Raw genomic sequence first — 21,301 nt, forward strand, 5'->3', positions numbered from 1 at the left:
GTGGCCTAGCCCTGGCAGTGTCCCTTACACCAACCCCCTTGTCCCCCTTGTCCCCCTTGTCCGAAGTAAGGCTTCCTCTGGTCATCACCTCCCTGCCCCCATCCCGGTCCATCCCTAGGTATGCAGCAACCTTCACCATAATTAACAAGACAGGAGAAACAGGGTATTCTAGCACATTCTTAAAACTCAGCCAAGCTCAGAGCCTCGCCTGTGAATCCCATACCTGTGACAGTCACCAAGGGCTCAGGTCATGGGCAGGACCCCTGACCCAGCTGACTAGCCAGGCTCTGGGGCAGTGCCCTCTGGGCAGGCCACATGCTGGGTTTTTTGAGGGATGGCATAGAAAGGCAAAGGGGGATGAAGGTACAAGGGGCTGCCCCCTCCCCTTTACTCAATGACTTTTGGGGCCATATCGACCTTTCCTCCTGGCAACAGCTGTGGGAGGGGTGGTAACCCCTCCACAAACAGCCCACCCACCTGGCCCCTTGGATGTTCGTCACCTCTTGGTCATGATGCTACCTTCCTATGGGCCTCGTGAGCCTCTTCGCAGAGCTAGGCATCTCCCCTTTCTTCCTGGCCCAGAGCTCAGGTCCAGGGGTGTCTGAGCCTGCCCCCCACCATCACCAACACTGCTTCTCTGGGTACTTTCTTAGGGCCTCACACAGATCCTCATGCCTGTTAGATCTTCTTGGGTTTCCAGGACCTCATGGTCAGAATTATGGACTCCAGGATGTACTGAGCCCTAAGGCAGGGAGTGAAGGGGAAAGAGAGGTGTGCACTTATCAGGGCTGCAGCAAGTAGATCCTTGGACTTTAACCACCCTCTCCTCCAGGGGATCCTGGTGTGGGCATGGCCATCGCAGCCAGAAGGGGAGTGACAATGGCTCTTTATTTTTTTTTTAATTTTGAGGGGGAGGTAATTAGGGTTATGTATTTGTTTTAATGGAGGTACGGGGGATTGAACACAAAACCTCATGCATACTGAGCACGCGCTCTACCACTGAGCTACCCTCCCCACCCCTCTGAAGGGGAGTGAAAATGAATAAATGCCTGGCGCTGCCCCCGCCTCTCCCATCAATATCACATCCCTAGGTTCTCTCAGGTTCTGAGCAGAGCTACCTACAGCTTAGGATGCCACTCTTCGGAAGTCATCTGCAAAAAGAAGATGGACAGAGGAGACTCCTGCCTGCCCTCATCACAGGCAGGTACTGGAGGTCACCCCTCCACCTGCCCAGAGATTCTACACCACCACTGCCCCAGGATCACCAGGCCTGTTACTCACCTGGGGCCTGGGGTAGGTCCCCCAGATGTCTTAAGGGTCTGATTAGACCTTCAGGCCTGCAGCCCAGGGGGCTTGCATTCAGCACAGGACAGGCACCCTGGGGAGCCCTGAGTGGACCCAGCTCACAAAGCATGTGCATCTTTCATCCTCCAGGCTGATCCCATAGGAAGTCTGTGCAAATTCCCACCAACCTCCTCGAGAAATTCCTGTCAAAGTATAATTTTCAAATGCGTTTTAAAAATTACTCATATAAACAGAACAAACATGTATCCAAGATTTATTACACTTCAAGGAGGAAACAGTTTGGCAGAGCCGGTTCGTAGACTATTTTGAGAAGCTGAGTAATGTTAGAATAAGATTGTGATTCTAGATGCAAAACTGGTTGATGCAGTTTTCTTCTCTGTGGGGTAGAAATCAACAAGTTAATAAGTGTCTGGGCTCTAACTGAATAATAAATACCAAAGTCAAACACAGGTCCTTTCCCCAAAATTAGCTATTGGCAGACTTTTTCTGCAAAGGCCTGGGTTTGCAGGTTTGGGTCTCAGTTACCCTTGTAGCACAAAAATAGCCACAGACAAGTGAGGAAACAAATGGGCATGGCGTACTCCTGTGAAATTTTGTGCACAAAAACAGGTGGCAGGCTTGATTTGGTCCCAAAGCCCTCACATTTTGACCATCTCTCCCTAGATATTTAAATAACCCTTGGTCCGTCCTGTTCAGCTATGCTCTGGTCTGGCATTGATATACCACGCAGTCCCACTGCCCCTTGTTTCCAAGGTTGGATAATGGTTGTTAGCATCCCTTGTTTCCAGCAGCCCCTTACATGTACAGTGGTGCCAGGCTGGCCTAGCTCCCTTAGATTTATGAAAAGATGGGAATGGTCTCTTGGCCTCCCCTTGGGAGACACCAAAACTGAGCCACTGAAAACTTTGCGGGGGTGGGGAAAGCGGTGTTGACAATTTCTGGAGCCCAGGATCTTCTGTTGGTCTGGGAATCAAAGGGCAATTATGACCAGAACTCCCTAGAGAGGACAGACTTATACAGGGGCAGGGGGTGAAGCCCCTGCTGGTAAAAATCCTCTCCCCATGCAGTCCCTAGCCCAGTTAAAACCAGCCAGCCTCATCACCTCCAGGTCCCTGCAATCCTGGCAAGGGTAGCATCAGTCAACTGGAAAAAAAAAAAAAAAAAAAAAAAAGCACAATGTGAAAGTTGAGAATGATGTTTTGTTCAGAGGACATCCTGAGGACTTATGCCCATGCCCGGGTAACAGACTCTTAGACAATGCTGAGTGACAGTTCTGAAGAGGTAAGGGAGGGGCCAGGATATGTAGGAGTTTTACAAAACAAAGCAAGATTTTTTTCTCCATCCTGAATCCCCTCAGGGTGCACTGTTGGGGGTGGCTGTGGAGGCTGATGGCTTGATGGCCACAACACCCTTTGTTTACTTGATATGGCAGGTGACATTCTTTGTCTACGCTGCCTAGGCCCAAACTTTCAGATGACCCAGAAGGTGCGGATTACAGCTTCAGGGCATCATAACTGTTATTGCCTTCTATTCCTCCCCAGTTAAAGAGGCCCCCACCCGCTTGGCCTGGGGGAGTTGAGGTTGGTGTGGGCCTCCGACAAAAGACAACTTTTCCTCCCAGGGCTCAAGTAGAAAATAGCCCTTCCCAGGAAGTGATGGTGGAAGCTCCAGATTTCTTTGGAGGCTCCTTGGCTGCCACCCATCCCTTAAGAAAAAAAGAAACGGCTGGGAAGCCATTAGGGCTCCAGTACCTAATGTGAGATCCCTGCCCCTGTGATTTTAAAGTGCTCTGGTAGGACCTTTATACTAAGCTGTGCTCTGCAAAATATCAACTAATCAAAACAGAGACTCATATGTTTATCCCTCTGAGCGCCTCTCTCATGCCTGTGTTCCACACCTATGTCAACTGGGGAAAAAAAAAAACCCACACAACCTAAATGTTGGGAGTTACGTTTTATTTGGGGAACCTTATTGAGACTATAGTCCAGGAGACAGCCTCTCAGATCTCTCTGAGGAATTGTTCCAGAGAGGTAAGGGAGGAACCAGGATATATGAGCTTTTGCTGAAAACAAAACAAAAACATAGTCAAACATCAAAAGGTTACTGCTAATCACAAAGACAGACATCTCACTTTAACAATTTTAATGCTTTTCTGTGTTTGGGAAGATGCAAGAATTTGGACTCATTGAAATTATTTCTAATATGCATCTTAACTATCTGGGCCAGTATCCTGTTTTACTCCATCCTGAGTTCCCTCAGGACTCACCGTCAGCGGGCAGCTGCAGAGGCTGATGGCTTGATGGCTGACAATATTGTTTGTTTACTGAAGTGGCAGGCAACCTTTTTTTGTCCTTACCTGTATACACCTCCCTCCTCCCCAGCCTTCACCCAATTGCTCCCCTGACAAGAAGCTCACTAGGCCACAATCCATGGCAAGCCAGTGACAACCCAGCCAGGGGTCTTGTAGCAGTCCACCTTGGCAAGGGACTTATCCATTCACAATAGTCTAGCTCAGAGGAGGCTTCTTTCGCGCCGTAGCCCCTCCCTCGCGCTGTCTCAGCCACACCTGCCCACTACCCTATGGCTCCATTCTCCATTCAGGAGCCTCTTGCTGTGTACTCTTAGGGCACGTTTCCAAAGAGAGATCAAGGGGCATGGGGAACAGAAAGCAGAACATCTCAAGGTTTCCCCTTAGCCTGGATAAGGATGTCTCAGACCCAACGGAGCCCGCAGCGTTCTGAGCACGTGCCAAAGTGCGCCCACAGTTGAGCACACGGAAGGAGCTTCCGGGTTTACGCATGCGCGGAGCCTCTCGCAAGCTTTTCTCGCGCCTGCGCAAGACCCTCCAATCCAATAGGGGGCAATAAGCCGGTTCTCACACAGGTTTGGCACCGCCAGCGGAACCCGGAAGCAGCCGCTAACCCGGAAGTTGTTGGTTTGTAGGGTTTTGGTGGCGGTGGTGGCGGCAACTGTGGCTTTGGAGGCGGCTGCGGCGCTAGGATGAACGCACCTCCCGCCTTCGAGTCGTTCTTGCTCTTCGAGGGCGAGAAGAAGTAAGTGGAACCGGCCTGGGCAGGGGAGAGTCGTGGGCCCTTGACGATCAGCGCCCGAGGATTCTGGGGCTTCTGTGCCAGTCCTTTGCCGGGGAAGGGGCGGGGGTGGTTACAGAATACAGAAGCAGCCTTTGCTTGAGCGTCGGCTCGGCCGAGCACTTCGTACCTGTGTCTGCCAAACTTAAGACAGTCCTAGGCTGTGGTGAGTCTCCCCGTTTTGCCAATGAGGAAACCGAGGCTCAGAGAGGTTAAGTAACTCCCCCAAGCGCACAAAAAGTGGCCAGTCTATATTCAAACCCAGGAAATCTGGCTCCAAAGACCTTTTCCTCTGAGATCCGGTGGTCCCCTCTTTCGTCTTCCCTCTTGCCACTTTTATTCTCCTTGCTGTAGCCAGAGTGATGGTTCTCAGACTCATAGCGAATCTATACTCGTCGTTGTAAAACCTGCAGTGACTCCTCATTGCCTGCAGGTGAAGGGAAATGTAGTCTAGTGCGCAGACAACCTTCGCTTGGCTCCTGGATCCCCCGCCTAAGGTCTCTGTCTTTGGCCTAGTAACTTAACCTGCCTGAGGCCCACTTCCTCATCCGGAGGAAATTAAATCACAGGATTGTCTGTAAGGGGAGATTAAACGAGGTAATTTATGTAAAGTGCTTAGTCCAGGGCTCAGCACAAAGGAGACCGTCTGAAACGTTGGCTTTTCCTTCTCTTTAACTGCCTGGTATGCAGAGCTCTGCGGTCTAGCCCTTGCGAGCCACTTCAGTCTTCCTTGAGTACAGTCGTCCTTAACTGGGGGCCATTTTGCCCCGCAGGAGACTTAAGTAATGCTTGCAAACATTTTTGGTTGTCATAAAGGGGTTGCTCCTGGCATCTAATGGGTAGAGCCCAGGGCTGCTGTTAATATACACTATATACCAGACAGCCCCCTACAAAAAAGGATTATCTGGCCTAAAATTGTCAGTGGTGCTAAGGTTGAGAAGCTCTGCTTTAGGGAAAAGGAGGAATCCAGAGAAGGTGAGAGTCCCACAGAACCAGATGTGACTGGGTTTGGGGTAGCCACACTGCTACTGAGTCAGAGAGGTCTATTACGGGATGAAGAGATGGGGAAAGACTACCAGGAGGAGGTGGGACCTGAGCCTGCCTTGAAGGGCAGGGTTTAGACTCAGGGGAGGAGGGAAGCCCCTGCCCTCCATCTGTCGCCTCTGCCTTTTCCTAGGATCACCATTAACAAGGACACCAAGGTACCCAATGCCTGTTTGTTCACCATCAACAAAGAAGACCACACGCTGGGAAACATTATTAAATCGTAAGTTCCACATCAAAGGCTTTTGGGAGGTTGTGTTTAATGTGGCTCTTTTGAGGCCAAGTACAAGTTCCAGAAAATACTCTCAAGTGTCTCTGAGCTCCAGGAAGCCCTTCTGGGTGCTGGCTGTGAGAATTCACACATCCCAGTACCTCTTCTTCAAAATGACGCTGACCCACATCTGTTCTCATAGGCACTCTTCTGTGTTGGCTCATTATCTGACTAAAGTTAAGTGAAGGTGCAGCAAGCCACAGAAAAGGGGATCTGCACGGGGCTCTGTGCTCACGAGCATGGATAAGCAGTCAGGGTTGCTTCCCACTCACCCCACCCCCATTTGTGGCAGTGATCTCAGTGACACCTGGCATTCTGAAATGTGCCAGAGAGTGTAACTTCATAGAATAAGGGAAGGAAATGGAAGAGGGGCTCTGTAGTCACCCCGTGTCCTGATGGGCACCTGACATTGGTTGGTGGGTGTTGTTTTGCACCAGTGAAGTCCTGGCCAGGCAGGTGGTCAGCGATGTGATTGCCTCTCTGGCCCAAGGACTTGTCATTCCGCTGCTGAGATGTGCCATCAGCAAAGCCATACCTTTCCCAGGTTTGCATGTTTGAGGCCGTGGACAGGAGCCTGCCCGGTCTCCTGCTGTGAGTAGGAGGTGGGGTTGCCCATCTGATACCTGGATGACTCTGCCCAGAGCCCAGCCAGTGGTGCACCTAGGCTCTCCTGGGCCCCTGCTGCCCCAACACTGTGTGAGCCCAGTGTCCCCACCTGTGCCAGGGCTCTCCCACTCTGTGTTCACACTTGACAGAGCTGCTCTGGAGAAAACCCACAGGTGCCCAGGGCACAACTCACAACGCAGGCTTCACTTCACCATGGCCTCCCAGACCAGGACCCCTGTGTGCAGGACGGCAGCGGTCCGCCTGCATCACCCAGAGCACTTCCATTTCCATTTCCTTAACTGCTCAGAGCCCGGGGCCTCCTCCCCCTGCTGCCTTTACTGCCGTGCCAGATGCTCTTTTGGGGCTGGGAATGGGGTTTGTGTTCTGGTTTACTGAACACTGGCTGGATTTTTATTGCCCAAGGAGGTCTCTTTGGGGGCGTTGCAGAGTCCCTGATGTCCCCTGAGGGAAGTTTGCTGGAAACCCTGTTTGCTAGAGAGGGTCATTGGTCTCATGGATGCAGGAATGTGTAGGCAGGGAGTCCCCACATGGTATTCTTCAGTGTCTTTTACTTGAGGATGGAGTGGGGGGCAAACAACTGAACATCAAGAGTAGTTGCATTTGCTTACAGGCTCCCACCTACCAGGTAGACTCCTTGGTTAGAATGCCTGGTCAGCCACAAGGGACCAGAGCCACAGGGGCACTAGGCTCACCGCCCTCCCTCACCCTGCCCATCCCTGTATCTCAGACAGTTGCTGAAGGACCCACAGGTGCTATTTGCTGGCTACAAAGTCCCCCACCCCTTGGAGCACAAGATCATCATCCGCGTGCAGACCACCCCGGACTACAGCCCCCAGGAGGCCTTCACCAACGCCATCACAGACCTCATCAGCGAGCTCTCCCTGCTGGAAGAGCGATTCCGGGTGAGGGGCTGGACATGCCGCTGTGGTCGGGGGAGAGGTCGGTCTGGGCGCAGCCTGTATGCCCACACCTAGGTTGACCTCTGGGGTGTGTCCCCTGACTTGTTTGGGGTGGCGGGGAGCGAGTGAGAGGGGTGGAGGTGGTGACAGGAGGGATGACCACCCCAGCGTCCAGGAAGCATGGGGTAAGGGGTTACGAAGTTAAGGCCTGGGCCCTGCTGTCCACATCATCGCAGGGTTGGCCACACCTGTTCATGCAGCAGGCTTCTAAGTCTAGACAGTTTAGAGTGGGAACGATCCATGGCTTGTCAGATTTCACCAGGAAGCACCCCTGCTCCACCTGATTCCCGTCCCAGGCAGCAGGCCCTGTGCTACAGAGAAGTAGTGGGGTGGGCAGGACTGGCTGCCGAGCGCCTGGATCTGTATGGGGCCCCGGTTCAGTTCGTGGCTATGCTCTGGGGAAGGGAGTGGTGGTGGTTTCCTGACAGACCTTGGTCAGGGATGCAGGGGCTGCGTTTCTGACATCCTCACCCCAGCCGTTCCAGCTAAAGGTGCCACCTCCTTCCTCTCCTTCAGGTGGCCATCAAAGACAAGCAAGAAGGAATTGAATAACGGGCTGGAAGGAGTCTTGCTCAGCCAGTTCCTACCCTGCACGCAGCCCTTCTCCAGGCACTAAGTGGACAAGAGCACGTCCTCCGGCTGTGGGCCTCCTTGTGGCGATTCCAGTGAGCCCCTCGCCCCCAACACTGGTGTGTCCTGCACAGAGTCTGTTTTATCTTTCTAATAAAGTATGGCTGGAAAAGACCCAGATGTGGACGGAAGCAGAGGCGACTTCATCGCAGATGGACTGTCAATTTGGTGGAGGTAGAGGTGATGGGGTGGCCATCTGAAGCAGAAGGCAACTGAAAACCCACGTGCTTCTGGGAATCTCTGCTCTAGAAGCCCCAGCTGCCACATCTGCCTGACTTACTCAGTGTAGGGGCACCAGGTGGGGCCCACAAACAGTTCTCAGCCCTCTTATATAGTAGGGTTTAATAAAAGTATTCACCAATAATTAGATCCCTGTCATTACCCCCAAAGCTGAATAAGTTAAGTTGTGTCCCTGGTGCTTTGCAAGAGGCAGGTGCTCCCGCACAGTCAAGGCTGGTTTCTCCTCCAGATGGCGACAATGTTGGAGTCCGTCAGAGCGGTGAGGTAGGTGAAGGTGGAGTTGGCCACTACCATGTTCACCATAGTCCTGGTCACTGTCTGGCCCAGGGCCTGGGGCTGGGGCCACTTAAGGATCTGATGGGAAGACAGAGGGGGCTGGGCTCCTGCTTCTTGATCCAGGCCCCTCTGCCGCACCCGCCCCATCAGGGGAGAGGTGCGAGCCGTGCATACCTGCGTGGGGGGCTGTGGGGCTGCGAGCAGTGGAGGCTGCTGCGCTAGGATGTGCCGGACATCGTAGAGCCACACGTTGCCCTCCTCATCCCCACAGAGCACAGTCCCCTCATCTGCCAGGACAGAGATTGGAATCTAAGGTGGGGCAGAGCTCCCAGAGGTGGGGCGGGGATGGGGCAGGTGGGCGACTCACCAGGACAGGTGCTGAGTGAGAAGTAGGCCAGCTCGGTGAGCGACCACTGCAGCTGAGCCAGGACCACCACCGCCACCGTGGACTGGCTGCCCCGGCTCCCCCATGTCTGGCTCCAGCTCCACAGGCAGATGGTGCCCAGGCCACTCCCCTTGGAGGCTGTTGGAAGAGTGAAGAACGGAGCCTGGCAATTCCTCTTCCACAGTGGGGACCCCTCAGAAGCCCTTGGACCTAAACCCCAGCCCATGGAGAAGTGACCCCCCGGAAGGCCTGACCACGGCCCATCTGGGTCCCAGGAGGCCAGCCTGTCCCCTAAGCAGGGCTCACTCACCCACGACATCCTCATTAACAAACGCCAGCCCATCTACTCTCCGTCCAGATGCCTCAGAGCCCTCAGAGAAGACAAACTCCACTTCACACACCCTGCGGGGCAACAGAAGATGCTGGTCAGCTAAGAAGGCTGCACAAACAAAAAGCTGCTCACTCATTCAAATATCCACTGGGCACTTATTCTGGGCCTGCCTTCTGTTCCAGGCCCTGGAAGGGGGAGCCCGCGCCTGAGTGTACTGAGTGACAGGTGGTGGGATCTTAGAAGCATGAGGGGCTAGTTTTTCTGGGATAGGGGTAGGGGTGTGGCCAGGAAGAGTTCTGGAATGAGGCAGTGCCTCTGGGGCTGACCGAGATGAGCAGTTCCCCAGGAAGGCAGGCAGGTGTTTCTAGGCTGAGGGCTGGAGGCCTGAGAAGGGAGAAATTGGGGAGGGGTCTGCTCTGACCCTGAAGACAGTGGGGAGTGGCTGCTGAATGCTTCCAAGCTGAATAGTGTGTCTGGGGTCACACTGCTTAGAAAGGCTAGCCAGCAGCTGCCCGGAGTCCTGGAGAGGCTACCTGGGGTCAGAAAGGCAGCCGAGTACCAACCATGAGAAGCAGACACATGTAAGATGTGGGGGAGAAGCCACTGGACTTGGGCACCAGGCAGACATGAGTGTGCAGGGAGGGAGGAGGCGGGTCCAGGGCTGAACTCCCCTGTGTGGCACGGGGCCCCACCAACACCTGGCTTGATAGCTGCCACAGTCTGTGCTAAGGCATTGTGACAAGTTACAAGTCCCTCCAGCCACCCACCCTAAAATCCTTCCCAGGCTATTCCCTGCTCTTTGGATAAAATTCAAGATCTTACCATGGCCCACAGAGCTGGTGTCCCCTGGCCCAGGCAGCTTTGCCAACTTGCCCTGTGCCATTCCCTATGGTTTTCCAAGCTGCTGCCAGAGCTCCCTGGTCAGTCAGCTCTCCCCGCCACTGGCCCTTTGCACATGCTGTTCCCTCTGTGTGAGCACCTTCCCTCCCTCTGCCCGCCTGATTCCCTCACAGGGCTGACATAGAGAGGATAAGCCTGAGGACCTGTCTGTCCGCCACCAGTCACCTCAGAGTCCCCTCGGCCTCCCTGCTCCCCTCAGAGCACCTTACTTTCCTTCATAGTTGACATCAATCACACTTAGTGGCATTTTAATGCCTGTCTTCCAGACTAGGCTGTGGGCCCCATGAGGGTACCCCCTGCCAAGCACTGTCTGAGGCCTTCCGGTGGTTCGGATGAGCCGCAAGCCTCAACCTGGCCTTTCCGGGGCCTCGTTCCTGCCCAGGCACTGTTCCCTTCCCCTCCACTAGCCCTGGGATGTGAGTTACTGTCTCCACTTCACAGATGAGGAAATCACATTGGACAGAAGAAAGTCACATCGTGGGTGAGTGGGAGGACCCAGGCAGAAGTGAAGGCCCGGGTTGAAAGGGAGGTGATCACAGCCCAGGAGGCAACAGACCAGCCCAGGGGCCCTTCCCCGAGAGACGAGCAGGAGGTGGGAACAGGACAGCTCTCTGAAGAGGCCCCTGAAAACAGCCCCCAGGACAGGGGGCGTGGTTTGGCACAACCCCTGGCAGGTGTCCCTGGGGAAACACACCTGGACTGGCAGCCATCCAGCTCCAAGGATTGGCTTTCAAGGCATCCCTGCCTGTTCTCACCTCCTCTTTTGAGGCTGGTCCAGCCGCACGTCCCAGCAGCAGCAGCCACCCTCACAGCCGGCCAGCAGGTAGGTATCTGGGCAGGAGGCGACGGGGCAGAGGCGCAGGGCGATGGAGGTGGCATCCAGTGTAAGCAGCTGGCTGCCGGCCGGTGAGGGAGAACGTGAAACCACAGACTCAGGTGTCCACCCGCCCCAGTGGCCAGTGCCCCTGCCCCCACCTCCCAAGCCCTGCCTCAAAGCATCACCTGGCCTGGAATTCGTAATCATGGTTGGGCACCCCGATGTCCCAGAGGATGATCCGCTTGTCATAGGAGGCCGCTGAGAAGGGGATGGGAAGGAGAGACGTGGCCCTGAGGAGGCCCTGCTCCCTCCTGCAGCTGCATCCCAGGCTGAGACTGTGGTCCCAGGGCAGGGAGGGAGGGCGGGCCACGGCTGGGAGACAGAAGACTCCGGGGCCTATCATTCTTATCTTGCTCTAACCTAACGTGCCCCAGACCAGGCAGCCATGTCTCGCAGGCCTCTGCTCAGGTATCACCCTTGCTGGGCTGGCTCGCCATACCTGGAGAGCCGGGGTAACCACCCAGCTCACAGACAGAGTGGCCCAGCTTGCTGGGAACCTCCAAGGCCACAGAGCAGGTTTTGGGGAAAGACAGAATCAGTCAGTCGTCCATGAAGCCATGTTGCTTCTACCAGCCTGAGTCAAACTCAGAGCCCGGCGTGAGGCCCGCCAGCCACAGGAGCTGCCTGCCACCCCAGGGAGGGAGCCTTGAGGCGTCCGGCTGCAGATCACAGGTGCTGAGGGAGCCCTGGGGGTGCAGGGAGAGGGTCTTACTGAAGAGGTGGGTCTCATGGGTGGGGCTGAAGCAGAGGGTGGCGATGGCCTTCTTGTGGGCCCGGATGACCCCACAGCAGAAGCCAGCACGCACGTGCAGCAGCCGGACCAAGCCACGCAGGCCAGCAGCTGCCAGCACGCTCCAGCGCTTCTTGTGGCCAGCCTGTGTGACCACCATCAGGGCCGTCCAGGCCACTGAGAAGAACTCCTGGGGAGGGGAGGGGAGCGGTCACGCATGTGCATGTGCCTGCAGGGCCGGGCCAGGGAAACTGTGGCCTGGCGTCAAAGAAAAGGGCCACCTGGTGAACAGGTGGCAGAGTCTGGACTGCGACCCCAGCACTCCTGCCCCTGGGAGCTGAGGCTCCGCTGGACACCCTGCCGGCACGGGGCCCCGGAACTCACCTCACCAGGCGCCTTGTATTTGTGCAGCACCATGCCCGTCTGGCAGTCGATCACACACACGGCCTCCCCGCCACACGTGGCCACGGTCTGGGAAGTGGCCCCTGCCTGCCCTGTTTTGAGGGGTCAGCCTGGTGAAACGTCCTCTGTAAGGTTCCCCACTGCAGCTCCGCCTCCTGCCCTTGATGACACTTTTCAAGCTCTCTGTTCCTCCTGCCCCCGAATCCCCCATCCACCCAGGCCACCCCCTTCAGCTGGCATCCCTAGGCCCCCTGCCCAGGATGCTTGTTCTGATTGTTCCCTGTGGCCCTTGCCCTGCCTGCCCACCAAGGGTGTACCCTCCTCCCAGGCCGGCTCGAAGGCGCAGGCCCAGAGCTGGGTGTCCAGGTCCTGAGGACTGTTGTTCTTGCTGTGGCATTGCAGGAAGTGCAGGGGCTCCAGCTGCAGGGCAGGCTGTGGGGGAAGGGGGGGGTCACAGCGGTCCCAGCCCTTGCTCCCGCCACACACTCCCTTCCACCCTGCTAGCTTACCTGGCTGCCATCAGGGCCCATGGGGCTGCCCTCCACCTGGGCCAACGGGGAGGTGCACACCCGCTTGTTGGGAGAGAGGCTGAGTGGGACATCGCCCAGCCGTTTCGAGGCCACTGGCCTGATCTGTGGAAGGGGCAGGGGGACAGGCAGGCAGGTTGAGGGCCTGGTGACCATGGGCCCATCTGCCCAGGACTTCCTTCCTCCCCATCAGAGGCTGGACTGTGCCCTCCCACGAGTACAGGAGGCAAGGGCTGGCCTAGGGTCAGAAGTAACCAGCTCAGGGATTGGAGGCCATTTCCTGGGCTCATTTCCACGACACTTGCTTCCCTGCTGCCTCCCTGGGCAGGAAGGGCCATAGCAGGCCCTGGGAGCTCCCCGGAACTCACCCTGGGTTCCAGTGTAGCTGTAACTTGGGGGGGCTTCTCTGGGACGTCAGCCTCATGCACCTGAGCCCTACCAGAGGCCACCAGTTCCTCAGAGATCATCCGCACCTAGGTGGGGCCAGGCCATCAGGAAGCTGGGCACAGTCCCGGGGGCCTCTAGCCCCTGCCCAGACTCCTAGTCAGAGGGTGCTTTCCGAGTTGGCAAAGAGCATTTCCAGCCAGCAGGGCTGCCCTCCCTGACCTGCCCCACTCCCCATATCCCCTTGTGGCCAGAGTCTTCCACGGTGGCTCAGGCTGCAGGAACCAGGGAGGAGCTGTGAGAACCGACTCCCAGCACAGCAGGCTGAGGACATACCCGCCACTGGGTGAAGTCGCTGAGAGAGTCGGGCCCGTAGCGGACATCCCGGACAGCAGACTTCACAAAGTCTGCCTGGGCCTTTTCCGCCCCCTCCTCTGGGCTCAGTGCGGCCATGAACTTCTCCCAGTGAGCTGTAACCTGGCATGAAAGGGACCAGATTCAGGCCCAGCCCACCCCAGCTCTCCTGGACCCTCCATGGCACCTCTGCCTCCAATCTCATGGCCAGAGGTTATCTCAACCTCACCTCCTGGAAGCCTCCCTGAACCACAGACTCCTTAGCTGCAAGTGGTACAAACCCAAGCAACACACAAAGAGAAACTGCCCCAGAAGGGAGGAGCTGGCCCAGAGTTAAGTCACCAAGAAAGTGTCCCAGCCTTCCCTGCCAGGCCCTGCCTGCACACGCAGAGGGTAGGACCTCCAAGAACAAGAGGCCAAGCACCACAGCCAGGCTCAGAGTAACAGGTCAGGCTAGGGGCTCAGGGCTGCTCACAGTTGGGGCAGAGAGCCCCTGTAACCCCCGTTAGTGTCCTCCAAATGTCTAATTCTGTCACTTGCTCCTGGAGGCCCCTGAATGCTCACCAGCAACACCTCCCTGCCCCTTACCCTGATGGTCAACTCCCGGTTCAAGTTCTCCACCTGAGAGCAAGTTGAGGAAGCATCCTTGCCGTTGACCTTACGGAGCTTGGGCAGGAGGAAGGAAACTTTCAGGTTGTCACTGACCTGGAGGATGAGAGAAGAGAGGCTTGGGGTCGCCCCAGCCTAGGGCTCAGGGGTTGCTGAGCCCCAGCCCACAGACTGCTGGCCCTGGATGTGGGGCCGCTGGGGGCCATCACTTACTGTCAGGAAGGGGTTGCCCTCCAAGCTGAGCTCCTCGAGCTGTGGGAACTGGCACAGCGCGGTGACATCACCCAGCTGGTTGTTGGCACAATGGAGGATGCGCAGGTGGGACAGGCCCAGGTTTGCGGGCAGCGTCTCCAGTTGGTTGTTGGAGAGGTCCAGCTCTTGCAGCTGCTTCAGGCGGCTCAGGAGCTTGGGGTCCAAGTGCTCTGAGAGCAGCTTCAGCCCTGATAGGCTGGGGAGGAGGCAGACAAGGAGGGTTCAGGGGGCAGGCAGGCCTCTCACCCCACACCTGTGGTAGCCAATGGCGCCTCCAAAGGCGTTTTCACTTGACATGTCTTGCTCATGCGGAGCCTCTCCTCCAAATCCCCCCCACCTTATTTTAATTTTGTAACTATTTTAGAACTCGGGGGAGCTGGCCTCCTCCAGGATGCTTTTCCTGATCCTCTAGGGGGGCTCCTCTGTGCTTTCCAGGTCCTCTGAAAATATCTCAACAGGTTGCTCCATATTTTTTCTGCAAGATTGTCTCCCTAGCAGCGCAGGCCCTTTTCTGGGGTAATGCCGCTCCGGGCCCATGGCCCAACTTATGGCGAGGACGGCGTTTGGCTCCAGTGATTAGAGACTCTGTGGAGCCAACAGGGCTATAACCGGGTCGACCAACGAAAAGAGAACGGTCTCAGCCTATTTTCCCGACCATCCCGCGACCCAGGCCCGGGTGGCTGGCTGTGTGGCCCCGGCCCTTACTCCAGGCTCCGGATCTTTCCCAGCCGGTCGCTCTTGGGTCGCCCCCGCTGGATCAGCAGCCGCGCCGAGAGGGGGCCCATGGCGAGGAGGCGCGGCCCGCGTTGACCGGATCGGCGGCACTGGAGTCCTGGAGCTGGCGCCAGCGGCTGGCCGAGTCCAGGAGGTGGCGCCGCGCGAATCGGTCGGCGGCGACGACCGGAAGGAAGTATCCTGGAGGAGCTCATGCCCTGCTCTTGGACTACAACTCCCAGCGGCCCCCGCGGCCCCGCTCCTGCGCCCTGGTGCCAGGACGCGGTAATGGCGGCTGCGGCGGTGGCGGCCCCTGAGGTCCTTCGGGAATGCGGCTGCAAGGGCATCCGGACCTGTCTGGTCTGCGAGCGCCAGCGCGGAGGTGACCCGCCCTGGCAGCACCCCCCGCAGGTGAGGGCTGGGAGAGAGGCCACACCTATAACTAACGCCACTCTTCATTCGGGGAAACTGAGGCCGGGGATGGCCCTGAAAGACGGGCTCCGGATCAAACCGTGTCAGTGGCCCTGGCCCTGGAGGCGTTGTGGGGAGAGGAGATGAGAGCTTTGAGGAGTGGGCTTTCAGTGGGGAAGGGGCTGAGACGAGGGTGCAGTCCGACCACAGCTCACCTCTGGAACCTGTCTGACAACAAACGTAGCCCCCATGTCTGGGGTTGAGAGCTTCAGGGGCCATGGGGAGACGACGTGGGGAGAGTAGAAGGTGCCGAAAACCAGGGCGAAGGGCCCCACGAGGCCTTAGACGAAAATGGGCAAAGAGGAAATTAATTCCAATGACTTAACGAAAAAGGACTCAGAGCCTCTTGAGTGGAGCAAGGGCGCTCCAGCTGGGGAATTGCTTGAGCCAAGGCCTGGGGAAGGTGAGTGATGCTTCAGACGACGGGGGGTGAGTCCAGCCTACCTACTACTGTGGTCAAGTAGGCTGGACTGGTCCTGAGGGCCTTGGTGAGCTCTTGAGGGTTTTAAAGGAAGTTACTTGTGAATTTTAGGAAGATCCTGGGAGCAGGAAGGAGGGATAGGAAGGAAAGGAGGCTGGGAAGCCAGTGGAAACTCAGTGTCCATGATAAAAGCTGGGAAGGTCCTGTGGAAAACAATGGCAGTTCCTCAGAAAATTAAAAGTAGAGCTACTCTGTGATCCAGCAATCCCACTCCTCGGTGTGTACCCAAAAGAATTGAAAGCAGGATCTTGAGACATCTGTACACCCATGTTCATAACAAAGTTACAACAACTAAGAGGTGGAAGCAACCCAAGTGTCCATGGACAGATGAAAAGATGAACAAAATAGGGTCCATCCATACAATGGAATATTATCCAGTCTTAGAAAGGAAGGAAGAAAATTCTGACACAGGCTACAACAGGATGAACCCTGAGGACATTATGCTCGGTGAAGTAAGCCAGTCACAAAAAAGACAAATACTGTGTGATTCCACTTGTATGAGGTTCCTCCAGTGGTCAAAATCACAGAGACAGAGTAGAATGGTGGGTGCCAGTGGCAGGGAGGTGTTGTTTAACAGGTAGAGTTTTAGTTTTGCAAGATGAAAAAGTTCTGGAGACTGGTTGCACGACAATGTGGATATACTTAACACAGTGAACTATATGTTTAAAAAATGGCTAAGAAGGTAAATTTTATGTATACAATATATGTGGTTGTATATATTTTACTACAATTAAAAACTTAAAAAAAAAAAGTTTTTCAGGCCTTGCCAAAAGTCTGAACTGTGCCTGTGGGCAGGGGTGTGGAGGCTCAAGGCACCAAGGGGGTAGCATCTTCCTGACCTGACGGCTAAGGAACAAGTGAAATATGCAGGGTGACTCCTTACTTTTTGTGTGTTCCGCCAGGGGACAGAGGATGTGATGGTTCAGAGATAGGCGGGGGTGCTGGCAATGCCTGTAGAACATAAAGGGGAGGAAGCCGACTTCCTGGGGCAGGGGCCCCCTCAGACTGCAATGTAGGTCCGACAAAGTTATGGCCAACCTAACCAGAAGCTCTGGAGCAAAGGCTACCTGGTAGGCAGTCCCAGGTTGGGCAGAAATGGCCAGGCTCATGGTGGGTCACTGGCTGGAGGCTCAGGATGAAGGTGGCCTCTGCTGGAAACTGGAGGCAGCTCCTGAAGGCCCTGCCGCAGGAGGTCGTCAGCCCGAGCCCAGCACTCCTCAGGGGGGACTGGCAAGTTCTGCTCTTTATTGAAGGGAAACTCAGGCAGTGCCTGTGGCTTCCATAATGTAGATTGGGGCCCAGAGACACCCCCACTGTAGCCGGAAAGAGCTCCCAGCATGCGCTCCTCACCCCCTGAACACTCCTGGGGCCTTATTTCTCGAACTCCTGGTCAGGGCCAGTTACTTTCTCACAGTCCTCTCCTTTCATCCTCACCAGCCTGGAGAGGACAGAAGGTACCTCACAGCAACACAGGAGCCCTGTGGCCTTGAAGGCTGCTCCCCAGCTATGCAGCCTTGGGCTAGTTCCTTAACTGCTGAGCCTCAGTGGCCTCATCTGTAAAATGGAGACTGTAAGAATGGTTATGGGACACTTCCCTTTTACAGATGAGGGATGTAGGAAGTGGGGGAGCTGGGGGCCTTTCCCAGGAGGTGGCCCAGGCCAGGGGTCCCACCTCCCTCTAGACTCCAGCTGCCCTGTAAAGTGTGCAGGGAGGGTGAACTGCTGGGCGGGGGCTGTTCCTTGGGCTTACACGACCCCTGCCTTTCTTTTGCAGAAAACACACCGGTTCATTTACTATGCTGACACTGGCTGGGCCGTGGGGGCTGAGGAATCTGACTTTGAAGGCTGGGCCTTCCCCTTCCCAGGCGTGACACTGATTGAGGACTTCGTGACTCAGGAGGAAGAAGCCGAGATGGTGCAGCTGATGGACTGTGAACCCTGGAAGCTCTCACAGTCTGGGCGGAGGAAGCAGGTAGGCCAGCCCAGAGCTTGGGGAGGAGGGCTGGGCCAGCCAGAGAGGACAGTCGTGCCGCAGGGCCCTTTCAGGCTCCTGACCCTGGGGCCCCTTTGCCCCCCCTTCCTCTTAGTGCCCTCCTCTGCGGCCAACCCCCAGCCCCCAGGGCCGTTAGGGGCCAAGCAGCGGTGCCTCTGCCGCGGTGCCTGCGCTGTGCCCACGCCGCCGTCTCGCCTGTGCCCAGCTCCTCTCCCAGCCCCACGCAGCTGCATGCTGCATGCCGACCCCTCTTATGCGGCCTTGTGTCTCCTTAAGATAGGCTTGCCTCGACTGGACCTTTCCCACTGGCCTCCCAGCAAGTTCCATCTCTCTTGTCTCTGTAGCAGAACTTCTCAAAAGTTATTCTCTTTGATTCCTCTCCTCCTGCTCCCACTCGAAAACTGCTTCCACTGCTGACCCCCACGCCCTAAACCCAGAAGGCCTGTTCTCGGGCTCAGTCCTTGGGCCTCCCCATTCCTTCTCCAGACACTCCCTTGCTGGTTTTCGTGAGGCCCGGCTTCACACATCGGCGTGTTCAGGACTTTGTGTTCCTGTCTCCAGCACCCCCACGTCTCCTATTTGTCGGACCCTAAGCTGAGCTGTGGCCCTTCTCCCACAGCAGCGCCCCCATGCCGTGTCTCCTTGTCGGCAAGTTCCATCTTCCAGCTGCTCAGGCCAGAGACCGTGGATCTTTCCTGATTTCTCTGTCTCTCACTGGTGATTCCTGTCAGCTCTTTCTTTCTGAATCTGAGAACATACACCCCAGGCCACCGCCAGCACCTGCTGCAGGTGTGTCCTGCGCAGACCTCGCCCCTCCTCAGGCGGCTTCAGTAGGGAGCAAGTGACCCCACTGACATCTCGTCACTGCTCTGTTACAGACCCTTCAGGCCTCTCATCCCAACACTGCTGAGGGGTCCGTGTGGCCTGCAGGAGCCCGTGGGCCCTGGCGCTGAGCCATGCAGAGATGGAGAAAGACTGCCACCAGGTGGAGCCAGCCTCCAGCCTCTGCTGGAGGGGGACCCCAGGGGGCCGTGGTCGGCAAATAGATGCGCCCCTCTTTTACCCTTCGGGCCACAGATCTGAGGTGAATTCTACAAGGCTCCCTCCTCCCAAATGTTTTTTGGTTTTGTTTCCTTTTTTAGATAGAAGCCACATACCATAAAATTCACCCATTTCAAGTGTATAATTCAGTGGCTTGGTTTTCAGTAAAGCCACAGTGTTGTGCAACCACCACCCACTGTCTAGTTCTGGAACATTCTCTTCATCCCAAAGGAAACTGGTACCTATTAGCAGTCATTCCCCATTCCCTCATCACCCAGCCACCACTAGTCTTCTTTCTGTCTATGGGGATTTGCCTCTTCTGGACAGTCATATGAACAGGATTATGGAACATGCGACCCTCTGTGTAGGTGTCTTCCACTGAGTGTAACGCTTTTAGGGTTCGACACTTTGCAGCCTATGTCAAGGCTTTACTGCTTTTTGTGGCTGAATATTCCATTGTATGGATAGATGACTCTGTTCATCATTCATCCTTGGTGGACACTTTTTGGCTGATGTGAACAGTGCTGTGAATATTCGAGTACAGATTTCTGCATGGGCTTGTGTTTTCAGTTCTCTTGGGTGTGAAGCTAGGAGTGGATCCGCTGCTAGGTCCTGTGGAAACTGTTCTCCCTTGTGGTCCTAAAGCCCAGTCATGCCCAGTGGTGGCCAGTTGGGTGGTGCTGCCTGGGGCTGGCCTTCCCTGCCTCGCTGCTCTTTCTTCCCGGGTCCCGACTCCTCCCGGGGACACTGCCTGCACACGGGTTTCTTGTCTCTAGCTCCACTTCCTGCAGTACCTGGGCTGAGACCTCCCCCTGACACTTCATATCTCCTTTCCCTCCTTTATTTTTCCCCTCAGCACTTACTGCCATCTGATGTTTGCTGTTCCTATTTATCTTCTTGGTGCCGGCCTCCTCCTGCTGGAGTGTCAGATCCATGAAGTCAGAAATCTTTGCTCGTCTTGGTCACTGTGTTTGGATTCTTCAGCCCTGGTGTGTGATGCCATTTCTGTAAACTCAATCCCTCACTCCCTTTTTGTCCTCATCCTTCAGGACTACGGCCCCAAGGTCAACTTTCGGAAACAGAAGCTAAAGACCGCTGGCTTCCAAGGCCTCCCCAGCTTCAGCCGGGAGGTGGTGCGGAGAATGGGCCTCTACCCTGTCCTGGAGGACTTCTGGCCCGTGGAGCAGTGTAACCTGGACTACTGCCCAGAGCGGGGCTCGGCCATCGACCCCCACCTGGATGACGCCTGGCTGTGGGGGGAACGGCTGGTGAGCCTCAACCTGCTGTCCTCCACTGTGCTGTCCATGTCCCGGGAGGCACCCGGCAGCCTGCTGCTCTGCCTGGCCCCGTCCGGCTTCCCGGAGGCCCTGGTGGAAGGCGTGATGGCCCCCAGCAGGTCCGTCCTGTGCCAGGAGGTGGAGGTGGCCGTCCCCCTGCCCCGCCGCTCTCTGCTGGTGCTCACGGGAGCCGCGCGGCACCAGTGGAAGCACGCCATCCACCGCAGACACATCGAGGCCCGCCGCGTGAGCGCCACCTTCAGGGAGCTGTCAGCTGAGTTCGGTCCTGGTGGGAGGCAGCAAGAACTAGGGCGGGAACTCCTGCAAATCTCACTCTCCTTTGAGGGGAAACCCCTGTGAGCTGCCTCCCTGGGGACAGGAGCTGGTGCTGGGGCTGGCGGGGGCTGCTGGCTCCAGAGTGGACCATTCGCCAGGATTGAAGGGGCGCCAGGCGCAAGGGCCTTGTTTCCCTGATTAGGTTTTAAGAGGAGATGGCCTGACACTCGCCCCAAGCAGTGGGAGCCCTGCCTGCCAGCTGGCTTGATGGATTGGGCCTCCGGTTGGTTCTCTTTGGCCTGCATCCAGCCACTTATTTGAGTTGTTTGATTTCTCACATTTTGGGGGCAGTGGCATAACTTGACCTTAAAAAACATTGGTACCACTTCAGACCATTTTCTTTATCCGTCTCTGAATGGGGCTGTCCGACATCCCAGCCTGCAGGCCCTTCTTTAGGGTGTGTGCCGGGCTGGAGACCAGAGTTGGATTTGAGGTTATTGTTGTGTCAGGCGGCAGAGCTGGTGACAGCTTCTGTGTCAGGCTCTGCCCAGGTGTGCTTGACCCCATGGGGTGCGGGATGTGATGAGGACAGGGAAATCTGAGTCTGGTACCCACCCCTCCCCATGCTGTTAAAAACTGGGGTGGGGGGTCTCCTCAGCTCCTGGGACAGTGCAAGGTGGCTCCCTTTCTGGTGTCAGTGCTGTGTGGTGCTGACCTGCGTGGGCGGCTGCCCTGTGAGCAGGGGAGGAGCAGCCTGGGGAGGCTGAGGGTGGCGGTGCGCTCTGGGCCCGTGGCCCGCCCTCTCTCCTGCTGCTTATATGACAGTACACTCGGCTCATCAGCCACACGGTGGGGG

At 56.4% G+C, this 21,301-nt stretch overlaps 3 protein-coding genes across 4 annotated transcripts; 2 read left to right on the forward strand and 1 right to left on the reverse strand.

Moving 5' to 3' along the window:
- Positions 1 to 4,229: 4,229 nt before the first annotated feature.
- Positions 4,230 to 8,045, forward strand: POLR2J (RNA polymerase II subunit J). The gene is made up of 4 exons (XM_006180925.3): positions 4,230 to 4,358; positions 5,572 to 5,661; positions 7,064 to 7,238; positions 7,812 to 8,045. The coding sequence occupies exons 1-4, from the start codon at positions 4,306 to 4,308 to the stop codon at positions 7,845 to 7,847; spliced, it is 354 nt and encodes a 117-aa protein (XP_006180987.1). The 5' UTR covers positions 4,230 to 4,305; the 3' UTR covers positions 7,848 to 8,045.
- Positions 8,046 to 8,250: 205 nt separating this feature from the next.
- LRWD1 (leucine rich repeats and WD repeat domain containing 1) lies at positions 8,251 to 15,100 on the reverse strand. 2 transcript variants are annotated; one of them, XM_032459611.1, is made up of 15 exons: positions 14,898 to 15,100; positions 14,154 to 14,388; positions 13,953 to 14,036; positions 13,314 to 13,454; positions 12,962 to 13,066; positions 12,576 to 12,698; positions 12,384 to 12,498; positions 12,049 to 12,158; positions 11,647 to 11,854; positions 11,060 to 11,132; positions 10,813 to 10,953; positions 9,137 to 9,228; positions 8,809 to 8,964; positions 8,616 to 8,728; positions 8,251 to 8,519 (listed from the first exon to the last, which is right to left on the reverse strand). In XM_032459611.1, exons 1-15 carry the CDS (start codon positions 14,975 to 14,977, stop codon positions 8,373 to 8,375), a joined length of 1,923 nt encoding a protein of 640 aa, XP_032315502.1. In that variant the 5' UTR covers positions 14,978 to 15,100; the 3' UTR covers positions 8,251 to 8,372. The 2 variants fall into 2 exon arrangements, with proteins under 2 accessions (XP_032315502.1, XP_032315501.1); XM_032459610.1 differs by having other exon boundaries at positions 13,920 to 14,036.
- Positions 15,101 to 15,166: 66 nt separating this feature from the next.
- On the forward strand, positions 15,167 to 20,840 carry ALKBH4 (alkB homolog 4, lysine demethylase). The gene is made up of 3 exons (XM_006180924.3): positions 15,167 to 15,317; positions 17,633 to 17,830; positions 19,942 to 20,840. The coding sequence occupies exons 1-3, from the start codon at positions 15,195 to 15,197 to the stop codon at positions 20,527 to 20,529; spliced, it is 909 nt and encodes a 302-aa protein (XP_006180986.2). The 5' UTR covers positions 15,167 to 15,194; the 3' UTR covers positions 20,530 to 20,840.
- Positions 20,841 to 21,301: the final 461 nt, after the last annotated feature.

Source organism: Camelus ferus, chromosome 18 (genome assembly GCF_009834535.1).
Source record: "Camelus ferus isolate YT-003-E chromosome 18, BCGSAC_Cfer_1.0, whole genome shotgun sequence".
In the NCBI taxonomy this organism is placed as follows: domain Eukaryota; kingdom Metazoa; phylum Chordata; class Mammalia; order Artiodactyla; family Camelidae; genus Camelus; species Camelus ferus.

Bases quoted from the DNA above. Each gene is read 5' to 3' on its own strand.
- POLR2J (XM_006180925.3), top strand. From the start codon at position 4,306: ATGAACGCACCTCCCGCCTTCGAGTCGTTCTTGCTCTTCGAGGGCGAG. The intron at 4,359-5,571 runs GTAAGTGGAACC...GCCTTTTCCTAG, and splicing joins CTCTTCGAGGGCGAGAAGAA to GATCACCATTAACAAGGACA. The intron at 5,662-7,063 runs GTAAGTTCCACA...CCTGTATCTCAG, and splicing joins CTGGGAAACATTATTAAATC to ACAGTTGCTGAAGGACCCAC.
- LRWD1 (XM_032459610.1), bottom strand. From the start codon at position 14,977: ATGGGCCCCCTCTCGGCGCGGCTGCTGATCCAGCGGGGGCGACCCAAG. The intron at 11,855-12,048 runs GTGAGTTCCGGG...TCCCCTCCCCAG, and splicing joins AATACAAGGCGCCTGGTGAG to GAGTTCTTCTCAGTGGCCTG. The intron at 11,133-11,646 runs GTAAGACCCTCT...TCCCCTTCTCAG, and splicing joins CCATGAGACCCACCTCTTCA to CGGCCTCCTATGACAAGCGG.
- ALKBH4 (XM_006180924.3), top strand. From the start codon at position 15,195: ATGGCGGCTGCGGCGGTGGCGGCCCCTGAGGTCCTTCGGGAATGCGGC. The intron at 15,318-17,632 runs GTGAGGGCTGGG...TTTCTTTTGCAG, and splicing joins CCTGGCAGCACCCCCCGCAG to AAAACACACCGGTTCATTTA. The intron at 17,831-19,941 runs GTAGGCCAGCCC...CTCATCCTTCAG, and splicing joins AGTCTGGGCGGAGGAAGCAG to GACTACGGCCCCAAGGTCAA.